This window comes from Rattus rattus, chromosome 3, assembly GCF_011064425.1.
Source record: "Rattus rattus isolate New Zealand chromosome 3, Rrattus_CSIRO_v1, whole genome shotgun sequence".
Taxonomy (NCBI): Eukaryota; Metazoa; Chordata; class Mammalia; order Rodentia; family Muridae; genus Rattus; species Rattus rattus.
Genome location: NC_046156.1, coordinates 157747883 through 157773054, shown reverse-complemented (window position 1 = coordinate 157773054; position 25172 = coordinate 157747883). Strand labels below are relative to the sequence as shown.

Below are 25172 nucleotides of genomic sequence, written 5' to 3'. Positions count from 1 at the left end.
ACCAATTTTTTTTCAAAAATCTTTTTACTGCCTAATGTCTGAGGTGAGGTGGTGTTTGTTTCTTTTTTAAGATTTATTTATTTAATGTATATGAGTACACTGTCGCTGTCTTCACCAGAAGAGGGCATCAGATCTCATTACAATGGTTGTGAGCCACCATGTGGTTGCTGGGAATTGAACTCAGGACCTCTGGGAGAGCAGTCAGTGCTCTTAGGCTCTGAGCCATCTCTCCAGCTCCACCCACCCCCCCAATGTTTTTGTTGTTTTTTTTTAATGGTTTCTGTGACTCTCTTCCTTTCTCCTTCATCTTTTTGCTTCTTACCCATAGAGTGTGGGAGAGTTAGGAGTCCATTGTCCTGCTAAGCTAGAATCACTTCTGGTTTGATTTTTCTGTCTGGCTTTGGGCTGGTTCTGGCTGCCTTTTGCTTGAACATGGTGTGAAAAATCGGGAAGAGGGCTGTTCCTCAGGGGGGAAAAAACTGGTGAAATTTTCCTAGACAGCATATTGTTCAATTGGCAGGTGCCTCTGAAGGTTGCTCCTCTCTGTGTCTGAATTCTGCATTAATTAAAATACATTTGTAGTGTGTAACCTAGTTCTGTCTTTGAGCTGGGTGTTTCGTATGAGTGACCCTGTCTGCGGTTTCCACCTGGCTACAGGTAAACATTCACTGTTGTTTCGCACTGAATAAAACATTTTCCATGGGCTAGAGAGATGGCTCAGTGGTTAAGAGCACTGACTGCTCTTCCAGAGGTCCTGAGTTCAATTCCCAGCAACCACATGGTGGCTCACAAACATCTGTATTATGATCTGATGCGTGTGTGTGTGTGTGTGTGTGTGTGTGTGTGTGTGTGTGTATAGTCAACACTAATGGTGTGTTTCACCAACAACTCTGTAGCTCTCATGGAATTTTACCTTCAGTTGAAGCTCACACATAGATGTACATTTTATAAATCAACTAAAAAAAAATTCTTTCCTTAGGGAGAACATTTTGTGAAGTCCTGGGTTAGAAGAGAATTACCTATGGTATCAGGTAAAATCTCAGGCACATTCCAAACACTTTGCTGGTTTCTTTCTTCATTCGCTGGTAATTACCCTTGCCCCACAACTGTTGGAGTAATTTCCAACTTGAATAAGCCTGTATAAAAACACGCAATCCAGGGGTTGGGGATTTAGCTCAGTGGTAGGGCGCTTGCCTAGCAGGTGCAAGGCCCTGGGTTCGGTCATCAGCTCCAAAACAAAACAAAACAAAACAAAACAAAAAACCAAAAAAAAAAACAAAACAAAACCACGCAAGCCAGTTATTATATTTATATTTATATGCAGGTTGGGCACATCTAAGTCACTTCCCAGCCAGGAGACCCTTTGTTACCTGCAGGTTCTCCTGGCCAGGTGGTTCTTCTCCATCCTTGCTTCTTCTTCTTCTTCTTCTTCCTCTGTCCTCTCTCCTTCCTCCTTCTCTCTCTAACTGCCCCCACTTTCTCCTCCATCCCACCTTTCCCCTTCACTGCCCAATCACAGGCCTCTATTGACAAGTGAATGGGGAGAAGGTTCACATGAGATCACCTGAATAAGAGATCAGCTGCTTGTCAGGGGCAGCCCCACCAGAGGAATTAGCATCAGAATGCAACCAGCACCAGGGCAACCCACCACACACAACCCAGGATTCACCTTTATTCTTTTAAGATCTTTGCAGATTCATAAGAACCACTAGGCCTGAAGCTTTACAAATTTTTCAAAAGTAACATTAAAAGCCATAACTCTTAATGAATACTTACTTTTTTTCACTTCATGTTTCACATACATTTTTAAAAGGTAGGAATTGAACCCCATACTCTGTAAGAGTCCTCAGTGCTCTTAAGCCCTGAGCCACCTCTCCAGGCCCCGGAGAAAGAATGAATCCTGCATTACATTTTAAAACCTTAATCATATACCGAAATGGATAGAATGAGTGGAGTACCGCAGACTTGGCAGTTCTGCTCTAGCATTTAAAACAAGGTTACTCGTGGATCTTCGATTCCTTCCTGCTTTTCTAACCATCTGCAAAGGGAGGCTAAATAAAGCACAGGTCATCAGATTATCACACACACACACACACACACACACACACACACACACACACACACACACACACAGCTACCTTGAGCTTTGGTATCAAAGCCCACTGGTCTCACCTCCATCTTTTTTCCCAAGCTTACTGCAATGACAGTGTCTTTTCAAACAAAGAACTAAGGATAGACACGTTTAAGGACTGGCCCCATGATTCACCTGTGACTGTCGAAGCTTTGGTCAGAGCAGGCCTTTTCTACATAGGTAAGTCAGTATTTCACATCTACTAGATGTTCTAATCCCCATCATTCCCAATAGATCCCTTTGCTGCCCCATAAGAACTTCACTTTCCTACAACTCCTTGGCGCTCACCTGATGTCTAGGCTGACAGTATCCAATCCCTCTTACCCAGGCAACAACCTCCCCAGCTCCCTAATATTTGTTGAATCAGAACTTATATGGACATAACTACCTTTAAGAGTTGCTAAGAAATAGGCTGTTTTTCTCAGGAAGCAAAGTGCCTACTTAAAGAGTTGGGGTTCCCCGGGGCTGGGGAGATGGCTCCCTCAAGGCTCTGTCCTCACACTCACCCTTGTCTTCTTCAGCTCCCTATTCTAGACAAGACATAAGCTCTAGACCCCAGGGGCTTTGGCCACACAGATGAGGACGCCGTTCTCCACAGTGCCTTCACGGTTCAAGAGTGGAGGATGGTGGATCCTCTGCTTCCAGTTGGGTCCCTTGGCTCAGGCACATTAGGATTCTTCCCTCAGAATACAGTCTCATGCGCGATGTGCTCTTATTTCCAGCGGAGTATAGCTGGCAAGAATACGGGGAGAGACAAGTAGTTCCTCATGGTCTCACTGACATAGAAGCTCCTTTATTTGCTCCTGGGTTTTGCACTGATGTATTCTTTCTGACTTACTCAGTAAGCAATTGCTTTTCGGTTGCCTGTGCCTGCGAATGTCCAGTATGGCGTTAGTGTCCAGAACAGACAGAAATCTCTGCTCGTTGAGATTGAGATGCTGTTCCAGATTCTGATGGCAAATCTTTCAGGATGATACCTTTGGGAGAGGTTTCGTCAAAGCACTGACCACTCCAGTGAAGGGTCAAGAGTCCTGTGTGAACTGCTGCTTCCTGAATGACTTGGCCATACGAGCCAACTGGGATGAGAGCAGAATTTCATTAGATAATCCGGAGTTGTCTTCTTGTGATATGATGGCTGTATGTGCTGTAGAACTGACCCCATTCCTTTTCTAGGCAAAAAGGACATTGTCCGGTGTTTCTCCTGTGGAGGATGCATGGAGAATTGGGTGGAAGGTGATGACCCAATAGAAGAACACACCAAGTTTTTTCCCAAGTGAGCAAAATGACTTCTCCTGACTTTAAACGTGCCTCAAGCCCCTAAAATCCTGCCTCTGCCCTACACAGGCTGGGTTATTGTCTGTGAGTCTTTTAAGTTCACTTTAGCTTTCGCGTGGACTGGTATTAACTCTGCTTCATCCCACATTCTCAGTGTGTTCTCACCATTCCTTTACAGATCATGTGTACTGAGCAGTTTAGAGATACAGTATAAATGTCTCATAGGATCCAACACTGACATCACTGGAAATGTTCTTCCTATTTAATCCTCTCTCTCTCTCTCTCTCTCTGTTTACACATCTGTTACAATCTCAATATAAATATTTAATTGCACAGAACCATTTTTATGACTTTTCTCTCCTCTGCACAGCTGTGTATTTCTTCAAACCCTGAAGTCCTCTGCAGAAGCGATCCCAACCCTTCAGAGCCACTGTGCATGTCCAGAAGCCATGGTAATGACCACTGCCCTCTTGTGACTCAGCAGCATGTGGTCGTGTGCTTAAACACTAACCATTGCAAGCAGGAGCTGTTGACTGTAACTGTGTCACAACTGAATAAATTCTAAAGTTTTTAGTAAGCAACTACCATATGATAGTGTAGAGGGGTCTTCACAGTGAATTCTGAGTCCTTCTCCCATAGGAAGTCTACCATCAGATTCTTTTAGACTCACCCTTGACTAACATGCAGACTAGATACGTCCCGCCTTCTCCAGAGGGCAGTACTCTTAACTTCCTGCTTGAACGTTTGAACTGTAAAGGCTTGCGTGATTTACCTCGTTGGGTTTTTGCTTGATACAGATGCTCAGTTGGTGGCCTGGGCTGACCTGGAATGTGTGATCTTCTACCTCAGCCTTTAAAATGCTAGGTTTACAGTTGTGTGCAAACGCCCAGCTGCAATGGCTTTTTTAGTGAACCCAAGGCCGGCTGCATCCTTGGCAAGCACTCTAGGTTCATGGATACAAGATTATAAAGCCAGAAAGGACTTTTGCTAGGGCCTTAATATTTATATGTGCTTTATATTGGTGCATTTAAAAACGACCTTGCAAGGGCTGCACCTATGCTCAGTTGGCAGAAGGCCTCATGAAGATGCAGCTAAGTCTAGAAGACACTGGGTCCTCAGTGATTACATAGCACTCCGGTATCATGCGAATTGGTGTAAAAAAGGGTTTATCTTTCAAAGGAAACCACAAGTGAAAGCAACCATGAGGATCCAGTGGCAGTTCATTCTTCTGTGGCAGGTAAGAACTGGAAAGCAGCATGGGATTGTGGGTATTTATTTGTACATAGCATTTGAAGGGAAAGTGTTTATGGTTGTCCAGGGAACTGCTAGAGAGGAGAGAGCTCAGATGAAGGAAACTGTGGCTAGAGAGTGAGCATTCCTGGGGCTTCCAGAGAGTGAATGCAGGACGAATAACAGACACCTTGTGCCACACCCAGACCAGCCAGCATTAAAGACACCGCACAGCAAGCAGGCCTCCTGAGAGCTTAGAAGTGAAACTAGGGTGACAGAGTGTTCTTAAGAATACTGCCCAATTCCCCAGGTCAAGGAGGAGGCTTGAACATCATCTGATACTGTGAAAAGGTCTGGGAGGTGTCATGTGAAGTGGAGGAGGGTCCCCTTAGCTGACAAGCAAAGCCATAAGACAGATTTGAAGTATACCTACCTGTACCTCTCTTCCCTCTGCAGACTTGGGTCAGAGTGAAGCCCAGTGGTTTCAAGAGGCCAGGAGTCTGAGTGAGCAGCTGAGAGGCACCTACACCAAAGCCAGTTTCCGCCACATGAACCTGCCCGAGGCGTATTCCAGCCTCGGCACTGACCACTTGCTCGGCTGCGAGGTGTCCCTCATTTCAAAGCACGTCAGCCGGCCAGTGCAAGTGGCCCTGACGATCCCCGAGGTCTTCGCCAATCTTAGCTCTGTCATGTGTGTGGAGGGGGAAGCTGGCAGTGGAAAGACAACCTTCCTGAAGAGGATAGCTTTCCTCTGGGCATCAGGATGCTGTCCCCTGTTGAACAGGTTCCAGCTGGTCTTCTACCTCTCCCTTCGTTCCATCAGAGCAGACCAGGGACTGGCCGACATCATCTGTGCCCAGCTCCTAGAGGCAGGAGGATGCATCAGTGAAGTGAGCCTGAGCAGCGGCATCCAGCACTTACGACACCAGGTCCTGTTCCTGTTGGATGACTACAGTGGGATGGACTCCCTTCCCCAAGCCCTAGACACACTGATTACCAAAAACTACTTGTCACGGACCTGCTTACTGATGGCCGTCCATACCAACAAGGTCAGGGACATCCGCCCATACCTAGATACAGTTCTACAGATCAAAGAGTTTCCCTTTTATAATACTGTCTATATATTAAAGAAGATCTTCTCACATGACATAATTCGTGTGGAAGAGTTTATAATTTACTTTGGAAATAATACAGATTTACAGGGAATTCACAAAACCCCTCTCTTTGTGGCAGCAGTATGCGCTGACTGGCTTCAAAATCCATCTGACCAGCCCTTTCAGGATGTGACCATTTTCAAGTCCTATATGCAATACCTGTTCTTAAAGCACAAAGCTACAGCCAGGCCTCTCCAGGCCACCATGTCCTCCTGTGGGCATCTGGCCTTGACAGGGCTTTTCTCATCGAGCTTTGAGTTCAGTAGTGATGACCTCATAGAGGCAGGAGTTGATGAAGATGAAGAGCTCACCACCTGCTTGATGAGCAAATTCACCGCCCAGAGGCTGAGACCAGTCTACCGGTTTTTAAGTCCTCTGTTCCAAGAGTTTCTTGCTGCCATGAGGCTCTCAGAACTCCTGGGGTCAGATAGGCAGGGAGACCAAGATCTGGGACTGTATTATTTGAGACAAATTAACTCACCTCTGAAGGCTATAAACTCCTATGGCATATTTTTGCAGTATGTCTCCGACCACTCTTCCTCAAAGGCAGGGCCAAAAGTTGTATCTCATTTGCTTCAGTTGGTGGATGAGAAAGAGTCCCTGGAGAACATGTCTGAAAATGAGGATTATATGAAGCTCCATCCAGAAACTTTTCTGTGGTTGCATTTTGTTAGAGGGTTGTGGCTAAATTCTCCTGAATCTTTCTCTTCATTCCTTTCAGAACATTTATTGAACATTGCCCTAAACTTTGCTTATCAAAGCAACACAGTTGCTGCATGCTCTCCAGTTATTTTGCAGTTCCTTCGAGGGAGAACACTGGCTTTGAGAGTACTGAATTCACAGTACTTTTGGGACCACCCAGAAAGCCTGTTACTGTTGGGGAGATTAAAGGTTTCTATAAATGGAAATGAAATCTCATCTCATGTGGATTATTCATTCAAGACATATTTTGAAAACTTACAGCCACCAGCTATAGATAAGGAGTACACATCTGCCTTTGAGCACATAAGTGAATGGAAGAGAAATTTTGCTGAAGATGAGAAGATCATAAAACACTATGGAAATATCTGGCCCAGGGTGCTCCCAGACATCAGTGAAGGGTACTGGAAACTGTCCCCCAAGCCTTACAAGATCCCTAGGCTGGACGTTGGAGTGAACAACATGGGTCCGGCAGACCAGGCTCTGCTCCATGTCCTAATGGAAGTCTTCTCAGCTACACAGAGCATTGAGTTCCATTTATTCAACAGCAGTGGCTTTCTTGAAAGCATCCGCCCAGCTCTGGAGCTGAATAAGACCTCTGTCACCAAGTGTTCCATGTGCAGGCTGGAGCTCAGCAGAGCAGAACAGGAGCTGCTTCTCACCCTGTCAGCCCTGCAGTCTCTTGAGGTCTCAGGAACAAGCCAGATTCCAGGTATCCCTGAGTGTACTCCCATGACCATTCTGCTTGACACTGTCTTCTCATTCTCAGCTTAGATGAAGGAAACCTCGAGATGGGAGAGATCGAAACACTTTCATTCTTTTGGACCAGTGAAAGGCCCTGGATCATAGAATGGGTTTCTAATAACTCAAACACCACTAGGAAAACATCACTACCAGTATTTAATCTTTCAAGACCCTTATAAGGGTGTGGATTGCTTGCTGGTGGTAAATGGTAGACTACATGTAGATGATGCTGGGGAATCATCTGCACTCAGGGTGCTCTCTCATTTACTTTCCCACTTGCAATGTGCAAGTGTCCAGTTTTTGCACATCTCTACCATTTCGCTTACGCTTCACTTGTCTGGGACATGGTCTAGTGAGTCAGTCTTCTCTCCTGTAGTTCAGATTTCCATTCTCCTCCTGACTGAGACTCTTCATGTGTCTGTGTACGAAGTGCTCTTGAATTCTTGTCATTAAACTTTATGTCAAGCCATGGGAGTTCATCTCTGCACTCTCAGGAGTCCAGGGACGTAGGGAAGAGTGCTGTTCTGACTTTGAGACCAGCTTGGGGCATATAATGAGTCTGTGCTAGGCAAGGTTATGGAGCAAAACTGTCTCAAACAGAATAAAACCAAATCATTGGTGTTTTGTTCTAGGAGGTCTTTGTGTATGGTGGCTTTAAACCTGTATGTTATAGGCAGAGTATTTGGCTACCATGTGCAAGACTCTGGATTCCATTGCAGACTGACAAAAATAAATCTATATCAACCTTTATCAGTCACGTTGTTTCAAATACACCTCCTCCCATTCCGTAGATTGGCATTTCATCTCTTTGTGTGTGTTTTGATGCATGAACAATTGTTAATTTTGATAAGGTCTTTAATAGTCAGGGTCTGTGATAGAGGAACTTGTAGAGAATTTACAGAATGAAGCTATGTATAAAAAGAAAGGGAATTTCTTAGAATGGTTTACAGGCTGTGGTCCCACTAGTCCAAGAATAGCTGTCAAACAACAGACATCTATGAATCCAGTGGGTATTCAATCTATGAGGCTGGAAGACGCATGCTCTAGTGCCAGTGTGGGAATAGAGTTGCTAGTGAGAGGGAGAGCAAGCAGGAGAGAGAGAGAGGAAGAGAGAGAGTTTCCTTCTCTCGTGTCCTTTATACAGCTTGCCAGAGAATGTATGGTCCAGAGTAAAGGTGGATCTTCCCACCTCAAAGGCCCATAGTAGATGTTGATCTTCCCAATTCAAAATTTTAATTAGGGAAAAAACCCTCACAGGTGTGCCCAGTCATTTGGGTTTTAAATAATTTTCAAGGTAGTCAAGATACTAGCCAAATATTGCCCAATATCTAAATTTTTTTGCTACTGTTTTTTAAAACGTATCTAAAGATGCATCACCATAAAGTCCAAGGTCCTGAATATTACCCATTTTCTCGTAATCGTCCTATGGCTTTAGCTCATACATGTGTCTTTAATCCAATATTTATCTGTTATGAGTTGGAAGCAGGAATCCAGCTGCATGTGCTTTTGCATGTACAAAGTCAGGTGTTCTGCACTGTTGGTTAGGGAGGTGCCAGTTATTACTGTGAGCCCAGAGACCAGCACAGGGCTTCCCCTAGAGTCCTTCCATGATCAGCAGATGCTGCAGCTGGCAGTGTCTTCATGGATGTGCTTCTACACAGATGTTAGGATGTCAGAGAGCTCCATCTTGGGAGCATGAATATGGTTGACGATCACAGCACCTTGAGAACTTACACTTGGAGCTCTTGAGTGATGGAAACTATGTACTGCTTTCCAGATCAGCTCTTCCATAACTTGGACAAGTTCCTAGGCCTGAAAGAACTGTCTGTGAGACTAGATGGCACACAGGACGTGCTCTCAGTCCTTCCAGGAGAGTTCCCAAACCTCCATCACATGGAGAAGTTATCCATCCACACCTTCACAGAGTCTGACCTCTCCAAACTAGGTAAGGACGGTGCTTGGATCTCCAGTTCACGTGTGAAATGGAAACGCTACTTGGCTAGTAATTGTTAGAACCATTCAGTCATTGTTTGTTCAAACTTCCCTGGGCCTGACATCATGAACTGTGGGAGAAGCACCTTTCCTTGGAAACTTATTGTAAATCTTGAGTTTTTAGTATAAGCTAAGTACTGTTCTGAACACTTCACAAACAATTCGCTCTTCACTGTGCGAGGGAGGGTACTGTGTGGTGGTCACTGTGCATCTGGGGGCAGTAGGTCATAGAGAGAGATGCTAAGTGAGTTCCTCCAGTCTCTTCAGCTCTGAGAGGCCATTGCTTATGTAGCCACGGCTGTGCATCCAGTTGTGATAAACCTGAAACGTTTCTGCACGCTCAGGGAAACATAAACTTTCCTTCTGTTCTTTCTACCTCTTTTCCAAGCACCATTTTCTTGACAATTGGACTTTCTTCCTCTTCTTCTGAAGCAACTTTTCCTCTGCCCTGACCCGGTATTGTGCAATTGCTTTCTGCTATATTCCTGGCCTTCATTGCTGAACATCTCAACTTACCTCAAATGGTACGGTTTTCCTCTCCACCTCATCCTCCCCCTCTTCCTCCTCCTCTTCTTCATCTTTTCCCCCAAAATTATGTGTAGAGTTCTTTTATTTCAATTTTAAGTTGTTCTTACACCACCACTTACACATCTGCTTGCCGAGGGAGAAGGAAATCTTACTGGTAGCACTCTGAACATTTCCCCATTTTTTTCCTCGTGTATGGTGGAGGAACATGCAACCATGTTTCTGAAATATGTCATTTAGAAAAATGCTTTAAAATATGCTAAGCCCCTTGATTTGGGGAGCACTGAAGACTAAGTGAACCTAGAAGTGACAAGCCAAAGGCCATTGAAGATGGCATGGTGCTCCACACCTGAAACCCTAGCCCGTGAGAACCGAAGTGGGAGGGTGGCTCAAATTCAAAACCGGTGAATTCTAGATCAGTCTGAGCTGCAGCGTGAGGCACTGTCTCACAGAACAAAAACCAAAAACCAAAATAGTTTTGGGAGTGCATTAGCAAGCACATACACACACACACCCACACACCCCCACACACACACACACACAATTACATGGAATAAAAATTTTAAATAAAAAATTTTATGCTATGGAATTATTCTTCCTTCTATAGTACTTTGTATGGTATTTTTATTCATAAATGTAGTATACAAACACAGAGATAGGGTGAAAAGCTGAAGGAGGCTTTACCAAGCCCTTATTTTAAAAGAATTATTATTTTTTTTTTTTAGAATTTCAAGCATCGCTGCTATGTTTACACCATTTTTGCTCATCCTTCCTCCAACTCATGACTACTTCTTCATGAGGCTGGGGGGAAGGGAGGCACAGAGAGAGGGAGAGAGAGGAGGGGCAGACAGAGGCGAGGGAGAATACTAATCATCAGGAAGGAGGTTTTCAGGTCTGTTCTGCTCTGGTCCGTCCAAGGGCTGTGGAGAAGTGAGGTGTCTTTAACAGCAGCGTCTTTCTGCCAAGTTCTGGGAGCAAACCAAGAACAACAGCCAAAGCCTGTATTGTTTGGGGGAATCTCTTGGACTCTTCTGAAATACTCGAGGGAACATTTACCATGTCTGTGACTGAGGTTGTACTTACCCTGTGGTAAGCCCTTATTTTGAAATTTGAGAACAGAAAGCTGATCCAGAGAAGGTCAGGAACTTGCCCCAGGTTGTCTGCTCACTAGTCAGCTGTGGAAGTTGAGCACAAGCCCAGTGGATGTAGTCTGACATCAAGAAGCTGTGCCACTGTGTTACTGCCTGTTTAATCGGTGTGGCTGCAGCTGATGGGTCGAAAACCCATCTGATAAAAATTTGCAGCCTTCTCTAATTCCTAAATATCCTTCCTCTTTTCCAGTTAAATTGATTCAGAACTCTCCAAATCTGCATGATATCCACCTGAAATGTGATTTCCTTTCAAACTGTGAGTCTCTCATGTCTGCGCTTGCTTCCTGCAAGAAACTCAGAGAGATTGAGTTTTCTGGACGATGCTTTGAAGCCATGCCGTTTGGTAAGAACTGTACAGCCTTGACTTCAGATGCTCCTGTGCAGAGTCATTAAATACTCGAGGATAAATGCCACTGATGTCATGGGAACTGTGAGGACATCGGATCCTCAGCGAGGCTCTAACAACAATGAATGAGCTACAGTTAGTAAACTACAGTTTAAACATTTCATTTGCATAGTTTCGTCCTCTCCTTAGTCTTAGTGATTCAGTCTGAATGTGATATCACCTTTTGAAAAACTCTATTTCAATGGTTCTCCTCTGTGTCATAGGAAATGTGTCTGACCTAACTTAATTTTATTTCCTTTTACCAGTCACCTTGTTGCCAAATTTTGTTTTTCTGAAGATATTGAATCTTAAAGGCCAACAATTCCCAGATAAGGAAACATCAGAAATGTTTGGTAAGTTTATTTATGAAACAGCGTTTCTTACTTTATTCTTTGTCTCTTCCTCCTTCTCCTCCTCCTCCTTCTACTTCTTCTCCTCTTCTTTCTTTTCCTGTCACCCAACAATAAAGCAGGTTTGAATGTTTGTCCCTGGACTACTGGCTAGGTTTTCTATTGTTGTGAAAAAGCACCAGGACCAAAAGCAGCTTGGAGAGGGAAGGGTTTATTTCAGGTTACAGCTGTCAGGCACACTCCATCGCCTTGAGAAATCAGGGCAGGAACCTGAAGTCAGGACCTGAAGCAGAGGCTGCAACTCATCGGCTCTTTCATTATGGATGCCTCAGCCTGCTTCCCTACAGCACCATGACCACCTGTCCCGGTGCTGTCCTCGCTCATCAGTCAAGAAAGTGCACCACAGGCTGGTCCACAATACAGTCTGGTGGAAGCATTTTCTCAGTTGAGGATCCCTCTTCCAAAATGATTCTGGCTTGTGTCAAGTTGACATCAGACCACCAGTACAACATCCATGGCAATTGGTTCTGGGACTCCTCTGCTGGTACCAACATTAGAAGATGCTTAAGTACATGATATAAAACGGTACAGTGTTTGCATATGACCCTACATCCTCTGTATTCTTTAAGCCATCTCTAGATTGCCTACCTAAACAGCGTCGTTCAAGGACTATGACACCGTGGCAATGTCTGTACACATTCAGCATCAACATAATTCAAAAAAGTTCATGTCTGGAAAAATTGGCTTAGAGCATTCCACAACCTTGATGCCGAGCTGGAAGCCTTGAATTTTATTCCCAGGACAAGCATAGTAGAAAGAAAAACTGATTCATAGTTATTGTTCTCTGAGCTTCACACACACACACACACACACACACACACACACACACACACACACACACAGTTTACAAACACCGACTCAGAATTATTACCATTATAAGTACACAGAGATTTTTCACTACTTTTAAATGCTTTATTTATTTTTATTTCATGTGCACTTATGTTTTGTGTGCATGTTTGTCTGTGTTGGGAACTTGAGTTTCAGACAGTTGTGAGCGGCCATGTAGCTGCTGGAAATTGAAACCAGGTTCTCTGGAAGAGCAGTCAGTGCTACCCTGCCCCAAATTTCAAATACTTTGGACTTAATACACTTTTGAGAAAGTAATGAGTTTACATGGAAATTACTCTTGGCAGGTTAAATAAAGGGACAGGGGAAACTGCAGATGCATCTTCAGAGCTGTATCTTCATAATGTTTTGCAGACCATGTTGTTCCTAAGGAAAACCTGAGTTTCCTATAGAGACAGCAACTCATTGTGTGTGTGTATGTGTGTGTGTGTGTGTGTGTGTGTGTGTGTGTGTGTGTGTGTGTGTGTGTGTGTGTGTGTGTGTGTTGCCATGGAATCCAGCACTCTGGGCAAGCACTGTATCACTGAGCCAACTCCCCAATCCGTGGACTTGAGTTCTAAATAAATTCTATCATTTCTAACAAAACAAGAGTCTGTAAAGAAACTGGAAAGAGGAAAGTGAAAGGCAGGTCCAGAACATTGACTCACGCTACAGAGTCCTCTAAATAGTTTCTACAAAGGCACAGAAGTAGAGACTGTTGATCACGTGATCTGCAGAATGTCATGCTTAGGGTACATGGTGAGAAGCTGTCAGAGTAGCAGACCATGATTTACTGAGGAGGGCAGATGTCCTAGAAGTGATGGCTGGAGGTGGGATGGAAGGGAGGGGTCTGAAGGCACTGTGCAGCTAGGAGAGGGACCTCCAGTGGGGACGCCAATTCAGATGACAGAGTAGACAGGGAGAGGCAGCCTGGATTTGGATCAAGGGACAGGTTGGGGGAGGATGGAGGAAACAGTGGTAGAGGTCAGCAGGGAGCTGCTGTGTGCTGGCCCCTTCTCCTGCCCTTGGACAGGACAGGGATGAAGGGGGCCTTGGCTAGGTGTTGCCTCCTACACTACAGAGTGTGTAAGTCATTGGCTCTCATGATGGAGCAACTCCCAAGGATGGCTTCCTTGTGTCTCCCACAGCCCAGGCTCTGGGTTCTCTCAGGAAGCTGGAGGAACTGCACCTTCCCAAGGGGGACGGGATTCACCAAGTGGCCAAACTTATTGTCCAGCAGTGTCTGCAGCTACCCTGTCTCCGAGTTCTCGCCTTTCACCACGTCTTGGACGATGACAGTGTGACTGAAGTTGGTGAGTTTCCCTCTGAGAACAGGGTTCCCTTGTGTGGAAGCTGTGGCATCCATGGAGCTGCCTTCACCTGCTTCCTCTCAGCTCTTCTGCACGTGTAGATTCATCCTGGTCTGATGGGGAGGGTCAGTGTCTTTTATATTTGTCAAATTAGGGTGTGTGTGTGTGTGTGTGTGTGTTTGTGTGTGTGTGAGAGAGAGAGAGAGAGAGAGACAGACAGACAGACAGAGAGACAGAGACAGAGAGAGACAGAGAGAGACAGAGACAGAGAGAGACAGAGAGATATAGAGAGACAGAGACAGAGAGACAGAGACAGAGAAAAACAGAGAGAGACAGAGACAGAGAGATACATAGAGACAGAGAGACAGAGACAGAGAGAGACAGAGAGAGATATAGAGAGACAGAGATAGAGAGACAGAGAGACAGAGACAGAGAGAGACAGAGACAGAGAGAGACAGAGAGAGATATAGAGACAGAGACAGAGAGACAGAGACAGAGACAGAGAGACAGAGACAGAGACAGAGACAGAGAGACAGAGACAGAGAGACCGAGAGAGACAGAGAGGTGTAGAAGCATCCAGTCTCTGGGTTTGTTTCCCAGGGCCTCACACATACACTACAGCAGTGTTCTGCCACTGCACCACAGCCTAGTAACATCTGTGTCTTCACACTTGGTGTTTCAGACCCCTGGCCAGATCCACTCTTACCCAACTGAATACTGACACGACAGGTGTAGTGTGGTGAAATGTAAAGCTATGTCCACTTCCTGCTCATGTTCCTGCTTTGTTATCCAAGTCAGTGTAGCAGTCAACCAGGTTAGGTCACCCCGAACCCAAGCTGCTTCCTTTCTCCAGACACCTGCAGCTACATTTGCCATTTCACATGAGGGAATCCTATACGATCAGCCTGCTTGGGCTATTTTCCTTTTACCCTAGATTGTGTTTGTGCCTGTGTGCAGTGTAGCACATGTGACTATAGAGCATTGTGACTGTGCCTTGTGTGCAGTGTAGCACATGTGACTACAGAGCATTGTGACTGTGCCTTGTGTGCAGTGTAGCACATGTGACTACAGAGCATTGTGACTGTGCCTTGTGTGCAGTGTAGCACATGTGACTATAGAGCATTGTGATTGTGCCTTGTGTGCAGTGTAGCACATGTGACTATAGAGCATTGTGATTGTGCCTTGTGTGCAGTGTAGCACATGTGGCTATAGAGCATTGTGACTGTGCCTTGTGTGCAGTGTAGCACATGTGACTATAGAGCATTGTGACTGTGCCTTGTGTGCAGTGTAGCACATGTGACTATAGAGCATTGTGACTGTGCCTTGTGTGCAGTGTAGCACATGTGACTATAGAGCATTGTGACTGTGCCTTGTGTGCAGTGTAGCACATGTGACTATAGAGCATTGTGATTGTGCCTTGTGTGCAGTGTAGCACATGTGACTATAGAGCATTGTGACTGTGCCTTGTGTGCAGTGTAGCACATGTGACTATAGAGCATTGTGACTGTGCCTTGTGTGCAGTGTAGCACATGTGACTATAGAGCATTGTGACTGTGCCTTGTGTGCAGTGTAGCACATGTGACTATAGAGCATTGTGACTGTGCCTTGTGTGCACAGTAGCACATGTGACTATAGAGCATTGTGACTGTGCCTTGTGTGCAGTGTAGCACATGTGACTATAGAGCATTGTGACTGTGCCTTGTGTGCAGTGTAGCACATGTGACTATAGAGCATTGTGACTGTGCCTTGTGTGCAGTGTAGCACATGTGACTATAGAGCATTGTGACTGTGCCTTGTGTGCAGTGTAGCACATGTGGCTATAGAGCATTGTGATTGTGCCTTGTGTGCAGTGTAGCACATGTGACTATAGAGCATTGTGACTGTGCCTTGTGTGCAGTGTAGCACATGTGACTATAGAGCATTGTGACTGTGCCTTGTGTGCAGTGTAGCACATGTGACCATAGAGCATTGTGACTGTGCCTTGTGTGCACTGTAGCACATGTGGCCATAGAGCATTGTGATTGTGCCTTGTGTGCACAGTAGCACATGTGGCTATAGAGCATTGTGATTGTGCCTTGTGTGCACTGTAGCACATGTGGCTATAGAGCATTGTGACTGTGCCTTGTGTGCAGTGTAGCACATGTGACTATAGAGCATTGTGACTGTGCCTTGTGTGCAGTGTAGCACATGTGACTATAGAGCATTGTGATTGTGCCTTGTGTGCACAGTAGCACATGTGGCTATAGAGCATTGTGATTGTGCCTTGTGTGCACAGTAGCACATGTGGCTATAGAGCATTGTGACTGTGCCTTGTGTGCACAGTAGCACATGTGACTATAGAGCATTGTGACTGTGCCTTGTGTGCAGTGTAGCACATGTGACTATAGAGCATTGTGATTGTGCCTTGTGTGCAGTGTAGCACATGTGACTATAGAGCATTGTGACTGTGCCTTGTGTGCAGTGTAGCACATGTGACTATAGAGCATTGTGACTGTGCCTTGTGTGCAGTGTAGCACATGTGACTATAGAGCATTGTGACTGTGCCTTGTGTGCAGTGTAGCACATGTGGCCATAGAGCATTGTGATTGTGCCTTGTGTGCAGTGTAGCACATGTGACTATAGAGCATTGTGATTGTGCCTTGTGTGCAGTGTAGCACATGTGGCTATAGAGCATTGTGATTGTGCCTTGTGTGCAGTGTAGCACATGTGGCTATAGAGCATTGTGATTGTGCCTTGTGTGCAGTGTAGCACATGTGGCTATAGAGCATTGTGACTGTGCCTTGTGTGCAGTGTAGCACATGTGACTATAGAGCATTGTGATTGTGCCTTGTGTGCAGTGTAGCACATGTAACTATAGAGCATTGTGACTGTGCCTTGTGTGCAGTCTCCAGTGTGATTGTGCCTTGTGTGCAGTGTAGCACATGTGACTATAGAGCATTGTGACTGTGCCTTGTGTGCACAGTAGCACATGTGACTATAGAGCATTGTGACTGTGCCTTGTGTGCAGTGTAGCACATGTGACTATAGAGCATTGTGATTGTGCCTTGTGTGCAGTGTAGCACATGTGACTATAGAGCATTGTGACTGTGCCTTGTGTGCAGTATAGCACATGTGACTATAGAGCATTGTGACTGTGCCTTGTGTGCAGTGTAGCACATGTGACTATAGAGCATTGTGACTGTGCCTTGTGTGCAGTGTAGCACATGTGACTATAGAGCATTGTGACTATGCCTTGTGTGCACAGTAGCACATGTGACTATAGAGCATTGTGACCGTGCCTTGTGTGCAGTGTAGCACATGTGACTATAGAGCATTGTGGATTGTGCCTTGTGTGCAGTGTAGCACATGGGCTATAGAGCATTGGACTGTGCCTTGTGTGCAGTGTAGCATGTGACTATAGAGCATTGTGATTGTGCCTTGTGTGCAGTGTACACATGTGCCATAGAGCATTGTGATTGTGCCTTGTGTGCAGTGTAGCACATGTGACTATAGAGCATTGTGACTGTGCCTTGTGTGCAGTGTAGCACATGTGACTATAGAGCATTGTGATTGTGCCTTGTGTGCAGTGTAGCACATGTGACTATAGAGCATTGTGACTGTGCCTTGTGTGCAGTGTAGCACATGTGACCATAGAGCATTGTGACTGTGCCTTGTGTGCAGTGTAGCACATGTGACTATAGAGCATTGTGATTGTGCCTTGTGTGCAGTGTAGCACATGTGACTATAGAGCATTGTGACTATAGATTGTGCCTTGTGTGCAGTGTAGCACATGTGACTATAGAGCATTGTGATTGTGCCTTGTGTGCAGTGTAGCACATGTGATTTGTGTGCAGTGTAGCACATGTGAGACTGTGCCTTGTGTGTGCAGTGTAGCACATGTGACTATAGAGCATTGTGACTGTGCCTTGTGTGCAGTGTAGCATATGTGACTATAGAGCATTGTGACTGTGTCTTGTGTGCAGTGTAGCACATGTGACTATAGATTGTGCCTTGTGTGCAGTGTGGCACATGTGACTATGACACTGTGTTGTGTGCACAGTAGCACATGTGACTATAGAGCATTGTGACTGTGCCTTGTGTGCAGTGTAGCACATGTGACTATAGAGCATTGTGATTGTGCCTTGTGTGCAGTGTAGCACATGTGACTATAGAGCATTGTGACTGTGCCTTGTGTGCAGTGTAGCACATGTGACTATAGAGCATTGTGATTGTGCCTTGTGTGCAGTGTAGCACATGTGACTATAGAGCATTGTGATTGTGCCTTGTGTGCACAGTAGCACATGTGACTATAGAGCATTGTGATTGTGCCTTGTGTGCAGTGTAGCACATGTGACTATAGAGCATTGTGATTGTGCCTTGTGTGCAGTGTAGCACATGTGACTATAGAGCATTGTGACTGTGCCTTGTGTGCAGTGTAGCACATGTGACTATAGAGCATTGTGATTGTGCCTTGTGTGCACAGTAGCACATGTGACTATAGAGCATTGTGACTGTGCCTTGTGTGCAGTGTAGCACATGTGACTATAGCATTGTGATTGTGCCTTGTGTGCACAGTAGCACATGTGGCTATAGAGCATTGTGACTGTGCCTTGTGTGCAGTGTAGCACATGTGACTATAGAGCATTGTGACTGTGCCTTGTGTGCAGTGTAGCACATGTGACTATAGAGCATTGTGATTGTGCCTTGTGTGCAGTGTAGCACATGTGACTATAGAGCATTGTGATTGTGCCTTGTGTGCAGTATAGCACATGTGACTATAGAGCATTGTGACTGTGCCTTGTGTGCACAGTGCACATGTGATATAGAGCATTGTGACTGTGCCTTGTGCAGTGTGTAGCACATGTGACTATAGAGCATTGTGACTGTGCCTTGTGTGCAGTGTAGCACATGTGGCTATAGAGCATTGTGATTGTGCCTTGTGTGCAGTGTAGCACATGTGACTATAGAGCATTGTGACTGTGCCTTGTGTGCAGTGTAGCACATGTGACTATAGAGCATTGTGACTGTGCCTTGTGTGCAGTGTAGCACATGTGACTATAGAGCATTGTGATTGGGCGTGTGTGCACAGTAGCACATGTGACTATAGAGCATTGTGATTGTGCCTTGTGTGCACAGTAGCACATGTGGCTATAGAGCATGTGATTGTGCCTTGTGTGCAGTGCAGCACATGTGGCCATAACATGGACTGTGCCTTGTGTGCAGTGTAGCACATGTGGCTATAGAGCATTGTGATTGTGCCTTGTGTGCAGTGTAGCACATGTGGCTATAGAGCATTGTGACTGTGCCTTGTGTGCAGTGTAGCACATGTGACTATAGAGCATTGTGACTGTGCCTTGTGTGCAGTGTAGCACATGTAACTATAGAGCAGCATTGTGACTGTGCCTTGTGCACTGTGTGTGCACATAGAGCATTGTGGATTGTGCCTTGTGTGCACAGTAGCACATGTATTGGCCATAGAGCATTGATCAGTGTGCACAGTAGCACATGTGACTATAGAGCATTGGACTGTGCCTTGTGCAGTGTAGCACATGTGACTATAGAGCATTGGATTGTGCCTTGTGTGCAGTGTAGCACATGTGACTATAGAGCATTGTGATTGTGCCTTGTGTGCAGTATAGCACATGTGACTATAGAGCATTGTGATTGTGCCTTGTGTGCAGTGTAGCACATGTGACTATAGAGCATTGTGACTATGCCTTGTGTGCACAGTAGCACATGTGACTATAGAGCATTGTGACTGTGCCTTGTGTGCAGTGTAGCACATGTGACTATAGAGCATTGTGACTGTGCCTTGTGTGCAGTGTAGCACATGTGGCCATAGAGCATTGTGATTGTGCCTTGTGTGCAGTGTAGCACATGTGGCTATAGAGCATTGTGATTGTGCCTTTGTGCAGTGTGCACATGTGACTATAGAGCATTGTGACTGTGCCTTGTGTGCAGCACATGTAACTATAGAGCATTGTGACTGTGCCTTGTGTGCAGTGTAGGCATGTGACTATAGAGCATGACTGTGCCTTGTGTGCAGTGTGGCACATGTGGCCATAGAGCATTGTGATTGTGCCTTGTGTGCAGTGTAGTACATGTGACTATAGAGCATTGTGATCTGTGCCTTGTGCACAGTAGCACATGTGACTATAGAGCATTGTGATTGTGCCTTGTGTGCAGTGTAGCACATGTGACTATAGAGCATTGTGATTGTGCCTTGTGTGCAGTGTAGCACATGTGACTATAGAGCATTGACCTTACTGCTGGGCATACTCAGTTACTGACCTTTCTGCCCTGTGTGCCCATTCAATGGGCACTTGAACTGTTTCTAGCAGTCAGTTCCTATGAAGGGCTTCTGAGACCATTCTCATAGGATGGATGCGTCTAGGTACCACTAGGGGTAGAATCTTGAGTTATATCACATAGATTGATGAAAACCGCTTTGGGGTGGGGGTTGATGTGCTACATGCCTATAGTTGAACTCTTGAGAGGTTCAAAAATTCCTTGGCTAGATAGCAGGTTCAAATCCAGACCGGGTTACAGGAGACTTGGGTCATAAACCAAGAAAAAGGATCAAACCTCTTCATAGTGTTGTGCCAGCTTTCAGCCTCACCAGGGGCTGCTCCCCATTCTGTCTCTAAGAGATACTGTCAATCCCTTGCAGTTCAGGCACTTGGTGGATCTCATGGGTGAGACAACCCAAAGCCTTAGTGAGGAGTTGAGGATTATCTTTCAGATTAACCAACGTCTCAAATAAAAAGACAGAAGAGGGGGAAAAAAGAAATGGTCATGCATTTCTGAGATGGGCCTCAGAATGGCATGTAGGGTCATCTAACCCACGGAAGGCTGGCTCATGGACAGTGCACTAGAGGTTGGGAATTCTGTGAAGAAAACGAAATTACCTTAGCTGAACTCATCTTCCTAAGGATGCTCTCCCAGCCAGGTCCCCCACATGATTAGCCCTTAAAGGAGTAGCTGATGGCATGTCACGACCTGGCGACAGGTCCATTCCTTACACTATAATCCCAGAGGATGTGTTTAAATTTCCAGCGTGGGAATGGAGATGCACTCAGCAGTATCCATTTCCAGTAGATGAGTGTGCTTTACCTGTGGTGGCACTGCCTGCCCATGCTCACTTCCTGTGTATTAATATAGGTGCCCAGCATCATGTTCACGTCCTCTTCCTGCCTTTTACTTTTAGCCTTCCTATGCCCCACCATTTAAGTTGTACATGTAGATTGCTAGGTTTTAAAAATCTAATCTAGGCTGGAAGTGGTCTGTTGTTGTAAAAATATAAAAACCAAAAGGGTATCGTTTATCTCCACTAGGACCATCACCGCAGTGCCCCAAGGTATCTGGTAGATATCTTGCCAGAAACACACGTTCCAATTCCGTGGGGGCCCAGACCAGCCACCCCACACTCCCTTACACTTAAATCTGCACACGAAAGAACACACAACACAATAACCTCTCATCCAATTGATAAGATAAAATTGCCCACCTAAACATACAAAGCCCTGTGCACATCCATCCCTTAAGAGCATTCATAACAACCTGTAAATACACAGAGTGGAATCTTAACGTCAGCCTCCATGTTCTCTCCATGGCTTCTCTAGTCAACTTTTGTTCCAGTCTCCTCTTCTTCCTTCAAACTTTTTCTCCCACCCATCCTTCCTTCTCGTCCAATGAGAGGCCTCCTTCTATCTTGTGCCTGCCTCACCTGTGACATCATCCCACAGTGGCAGTGCATGGCTTCATGCTCAGTACCAAAGAAGCAGAAGAAGGCAGATCTCTGTGGGGTCCAGGGCAGCCTGACCTACACAGCCAGTAACAGGCTGCCCTGGGCAGCACAGTGAGACCCTCTCTCAAGCAAGACAAAAGGAGTTAGCTGGTGTGGAAATGATTATGTCTGGAGTCCCAGATGTGGGGAGACTGAGGAAAAAGATCCAGAGTTCAAGGTCATGCTCAGCTGCAATCAAATTCAAGGTCAGCCTGAGACCACTGTCCAAACTAACAACAAGGGAGATGGAGAGATGGACAGAGGGAGGGAGAAAGGAAGGAGGGAGGAGGAAGCATGGGACAGTGGGAAGAAGGACAAAAGAGAGAATGCATGTGTTGTCCCAAGAATAACCCAGGTCCTCAGGCTTGTCCAGAAGCTGCCCTCACCTGCTGAGCCATCTCAGTGTGGAACAGTGTCCATCTGCCCACAGACAACTGACCGCTTACTCTTGGCCAACGTTTCAATTTTACTGCCAGGCAACTGCACTTACACACACCAGAGCATCAGATGATGACATAATGCGATGTGCAGAATCAAGAAAAGCAGGGGACAGCAGGCCATGGGTGGGGAGGGCTGAGCTGTTCTCTGATCCTCTCAGAAGCGCATTCATTCAGGGAATGAAGAAAACCTCCTGACTGTCACAGAAGATCCTTATTCAGGACACAGAAGAAACACTTTCTTAGGGCCTCTGTCTTTACCCTCAAGCTACAACATGATTCTGAGTAAAATCTACCCTAGCCTTCCCCATAGTAGACCAAAGTGGTCAGATAGTGAAAAACAAAACCAAAGCCCTACTAGGTGTTCATTTCCAAAGTCACCATGAGCCTGGCTCCATTTTCTTCAGAGCCCTGCTCTCAGTAACAGGGAGTCCCTTCTGAGATATAGATGGAGGACTCTGTGTGAGGACAAGCTTTTAGGACGGTCACCTTCCCTTCTCTGCACAAAGGAGACACTGATGCCACAATTTCTCAGTTCCCTGCACTAACCCTGGTCCATAGCTGTCTCTGCCTTGACATATGTCCTTCCATGAGACAGAAGAGAAGTCCACATTGCCTAGACAGCTGCAACTCTCTGTGCTTGGCTTCCTGCTGTCTGCTTCCCCCTTTCTGTTTGGCCGGGAGGTTTCTTATCAACCAGGCAGCTGCTTGGTGCTTTCAAAATCTGATCTCTAAAACATCGTGTAGAGCATGTACCATTTTCATTGTTGGGGTTTGGGAGTAGTTCCAATAACTTGGCAGCATTACTGACACCCTCAGGATTCTGTTCTCATGAGTGTTTTGTTTTCCAGCCAGGGTGGCAACTAGCGGAGGTTTCAGAAACTGAGAACTTAGATCTTTCAATGAATCACAAGATTACTGAGGAAGGATACAGAAATTTCTTTCAAGCCCTGGACAACCTGCCAAACTTGCAAGAGCTGAACATCTGGCAGGCATATCCCAGAATGCATCCAAGTTCAGGCCAGCACCGTTAAGGCTCTGGGTCAGTGTGTGTCCCGACTGCCCAGCCTCACCAGGCTGGGGATGCTCAGTTGGCTGCTGGATGAAGAGGACATAAAGTGTTAATGGCGTGAAGGGAAAGACCCCTCAGTCCAAACGCTGACTATCTTCTGAAATGGATAGTCCCGTTCTCTCCTGTTGTCAGGAGTAAAAGGAAGCTCCTGAAGGCTGCAGTTCCAAATACCTGACTTCCTAAAATACTTTGCTTTTAGCTTTGCGTGAGGATACACACCTGTACTTTTCAGCATTTAATACTGAAGTGGGAGAATCATGAAGTTCTGACCAGCCTGGGTCGCATAGCAGGTCCTGTCTCTGATAAAGACACCAACTAACCATCCTGTTAAAAGAATACTTAGCAACTGTGTAGACTGGAAATTTCCCTTTCTTATGGATATATGTTTCTGCCTGCATTTATAGCTGTACACTACATGTCGTGCATAGGTTGTAAAAGTGTGTTGAGCTGTCCTGGTCCTGGGTTATAGATAGTTCAAAGGTTTCCTTTCACTGGGCACCACACCTTAGTCCTCAGTAAAAAGCAGGGTGCTCTAAACCTGCCAATATCCTAAGGCCAATAATTTTTTAAAAATCTGCATGCTCATCACTGAACTTAGGGAGCTATAATAAACAGTGCCTTATCAGTCCTTGTATGCTCCTCCTTCAAGTTGATACAGGGGAACCTTCCTTTACCAAGGTCCAACAGGAATGGCTGGCAGAAGGAACCCTGATCCATGGAAAGCAAAACATGGGCAGGAGTATTGGGTGGAGGATATACCCGCCTGTTTATAGATTAGTCAGTCTTACATGAGGAAGCGAGGTGAACTTTATCACAGGGTGCAAACCTCTCTCTCCAGGAGATGCTCATGAGGTCTTTGTAGAAGCTTTTGCTATTCATTAGCCTTGGAGTGGCTGTTGTTGACCGGTGAGTATTGCCAACAGGAGGGAAGGTATTGGACTTAGAAAAAACTGCCTTTTTTGATTCCTGCTTTGTTTTATAGGACTTTTTGAGTTTGGCATGTGCTGTAACAGCCTTCTGATTTTCTTGGAATTCATGGTCTTTGGTCTGTGGTTTCTAACTCTTCCGCGATTGAATAGGAATGGCTACCACAGTCTCATATATGTGAATGGTTGGTCATTAAGAAGTGACATTATTAGAGGTGTGGCCTTTGTTATAGGTATGACCACAGGTCTTGTGTCATTAGTAGTGTAGCTTTTGAATTTCAAATGCTAAGGCCAGGCCAAGGCTCTCTTCTCTCTCTCTCCTCTCTCTCTCTCTCTCTCTCTCTCTCTCTCTCCTCTCTCTCTCTTTTTTTCCCTTTCCTGCTGCCTGCCACTGTAGCAGATGTAGAACTCTCAGCCTCCTGCCCAGCACCATGTTTACCTGCATTCAACCACCTTCTCCATATAAGAAAATGTAAAACTCAAAAGCTCCTAAACCCAAACATTCAAATCCAGGACCCAATGAGAAGACCAAACCTAAGGATAATAGGTATGGAAGAGAGCAAAGACTCCCCATCTTAAAGGGCCAAAAACTATCTTCAATAAAATTATAGATGAACTTCCTAACCTAAAAAAAGATGCCCATAAACATATACAAGATGCCTACAGAACTCAAATAGACTTGGACCAGAAAAAGAAACTCCTCCATCACATAATAGTCAAAACACCAAATGCACAAAACAAAGAAAAGAATATTAAAGGCAGTAAGGAAAAAGGTCAAGTGACATATAAAGGCAGACCTATCAGAATCACAGACTTCTCACCAGAGACTGAAAAGCCAGAAAGATCCTGGGCATACATCATGCAGGTTCTTCCTTCCGCACCAGCCTATGGCCCACTCAGTAAAAAAATGTCTCCTTAGAACTGGTCCAAATGGCACCTTTTGTCAAAATGATGGCAATATAAGATCTCAACCTGTACCACATCTCAAGCCCACAACTGTCCCAGGAGCTGTCCATGGTGTCAGATCTCTTTGCCTACTCTGCTGAGCTACCCCTCAAGAGCTGTCACAGTAGTGACACCTCTTTTCCTGTCTCCAGCCTACAGCCTTGGTGAAACCATTGCAAGAGCTGGCCACAGTGAC

The 25172-nt window shown here is 45.5% G+C and overlaps 1 protein-coding gene across 1 annotated transcript in view; it reads left to right on the top strand.

The window, feature by feature from the left end:
• The window catches only part of LOC116895980 (baculoviral IAP repeat-containing protein 1f-like), a 28065-nt gene extending 4785 nt beyond the window's left edge, over positions 1–23280 (top strand). Inside the window, 15 exon segments of the mRNA XM_032897016.1 lie at positions 980–1031; positions 2192–2311; positions 3305–3404; positions 3777–3858; positions 4586–4643; positions 5093–7201; positions 9011–9178; positions 11092–11244; positions 11553–11639; positions 13670–13834; positions 22885–22915; positions 22917–23022; positions 23024–23151; positions 23153–23197; positions 23199–23280. Of these exon segments, the coding sequence (XP_032752907.1) occupies positions 980–1031; positions 2192–2311; positions 3305–3404; positions 3777–3858; positions 4586–4643; positions 5093–7201; positions 9011–9178; positions 11092–11244; positions 11553–11639; positions 13670–13834; positions 22885–22915; positions 22917–23022; positions 23024–23151; positions 23153–23197; positions 23199–23280 (3486 nt within the window).
• The last annotated feature ends 1892 nt before the right edge of the window (positions 23281–25172 follow it).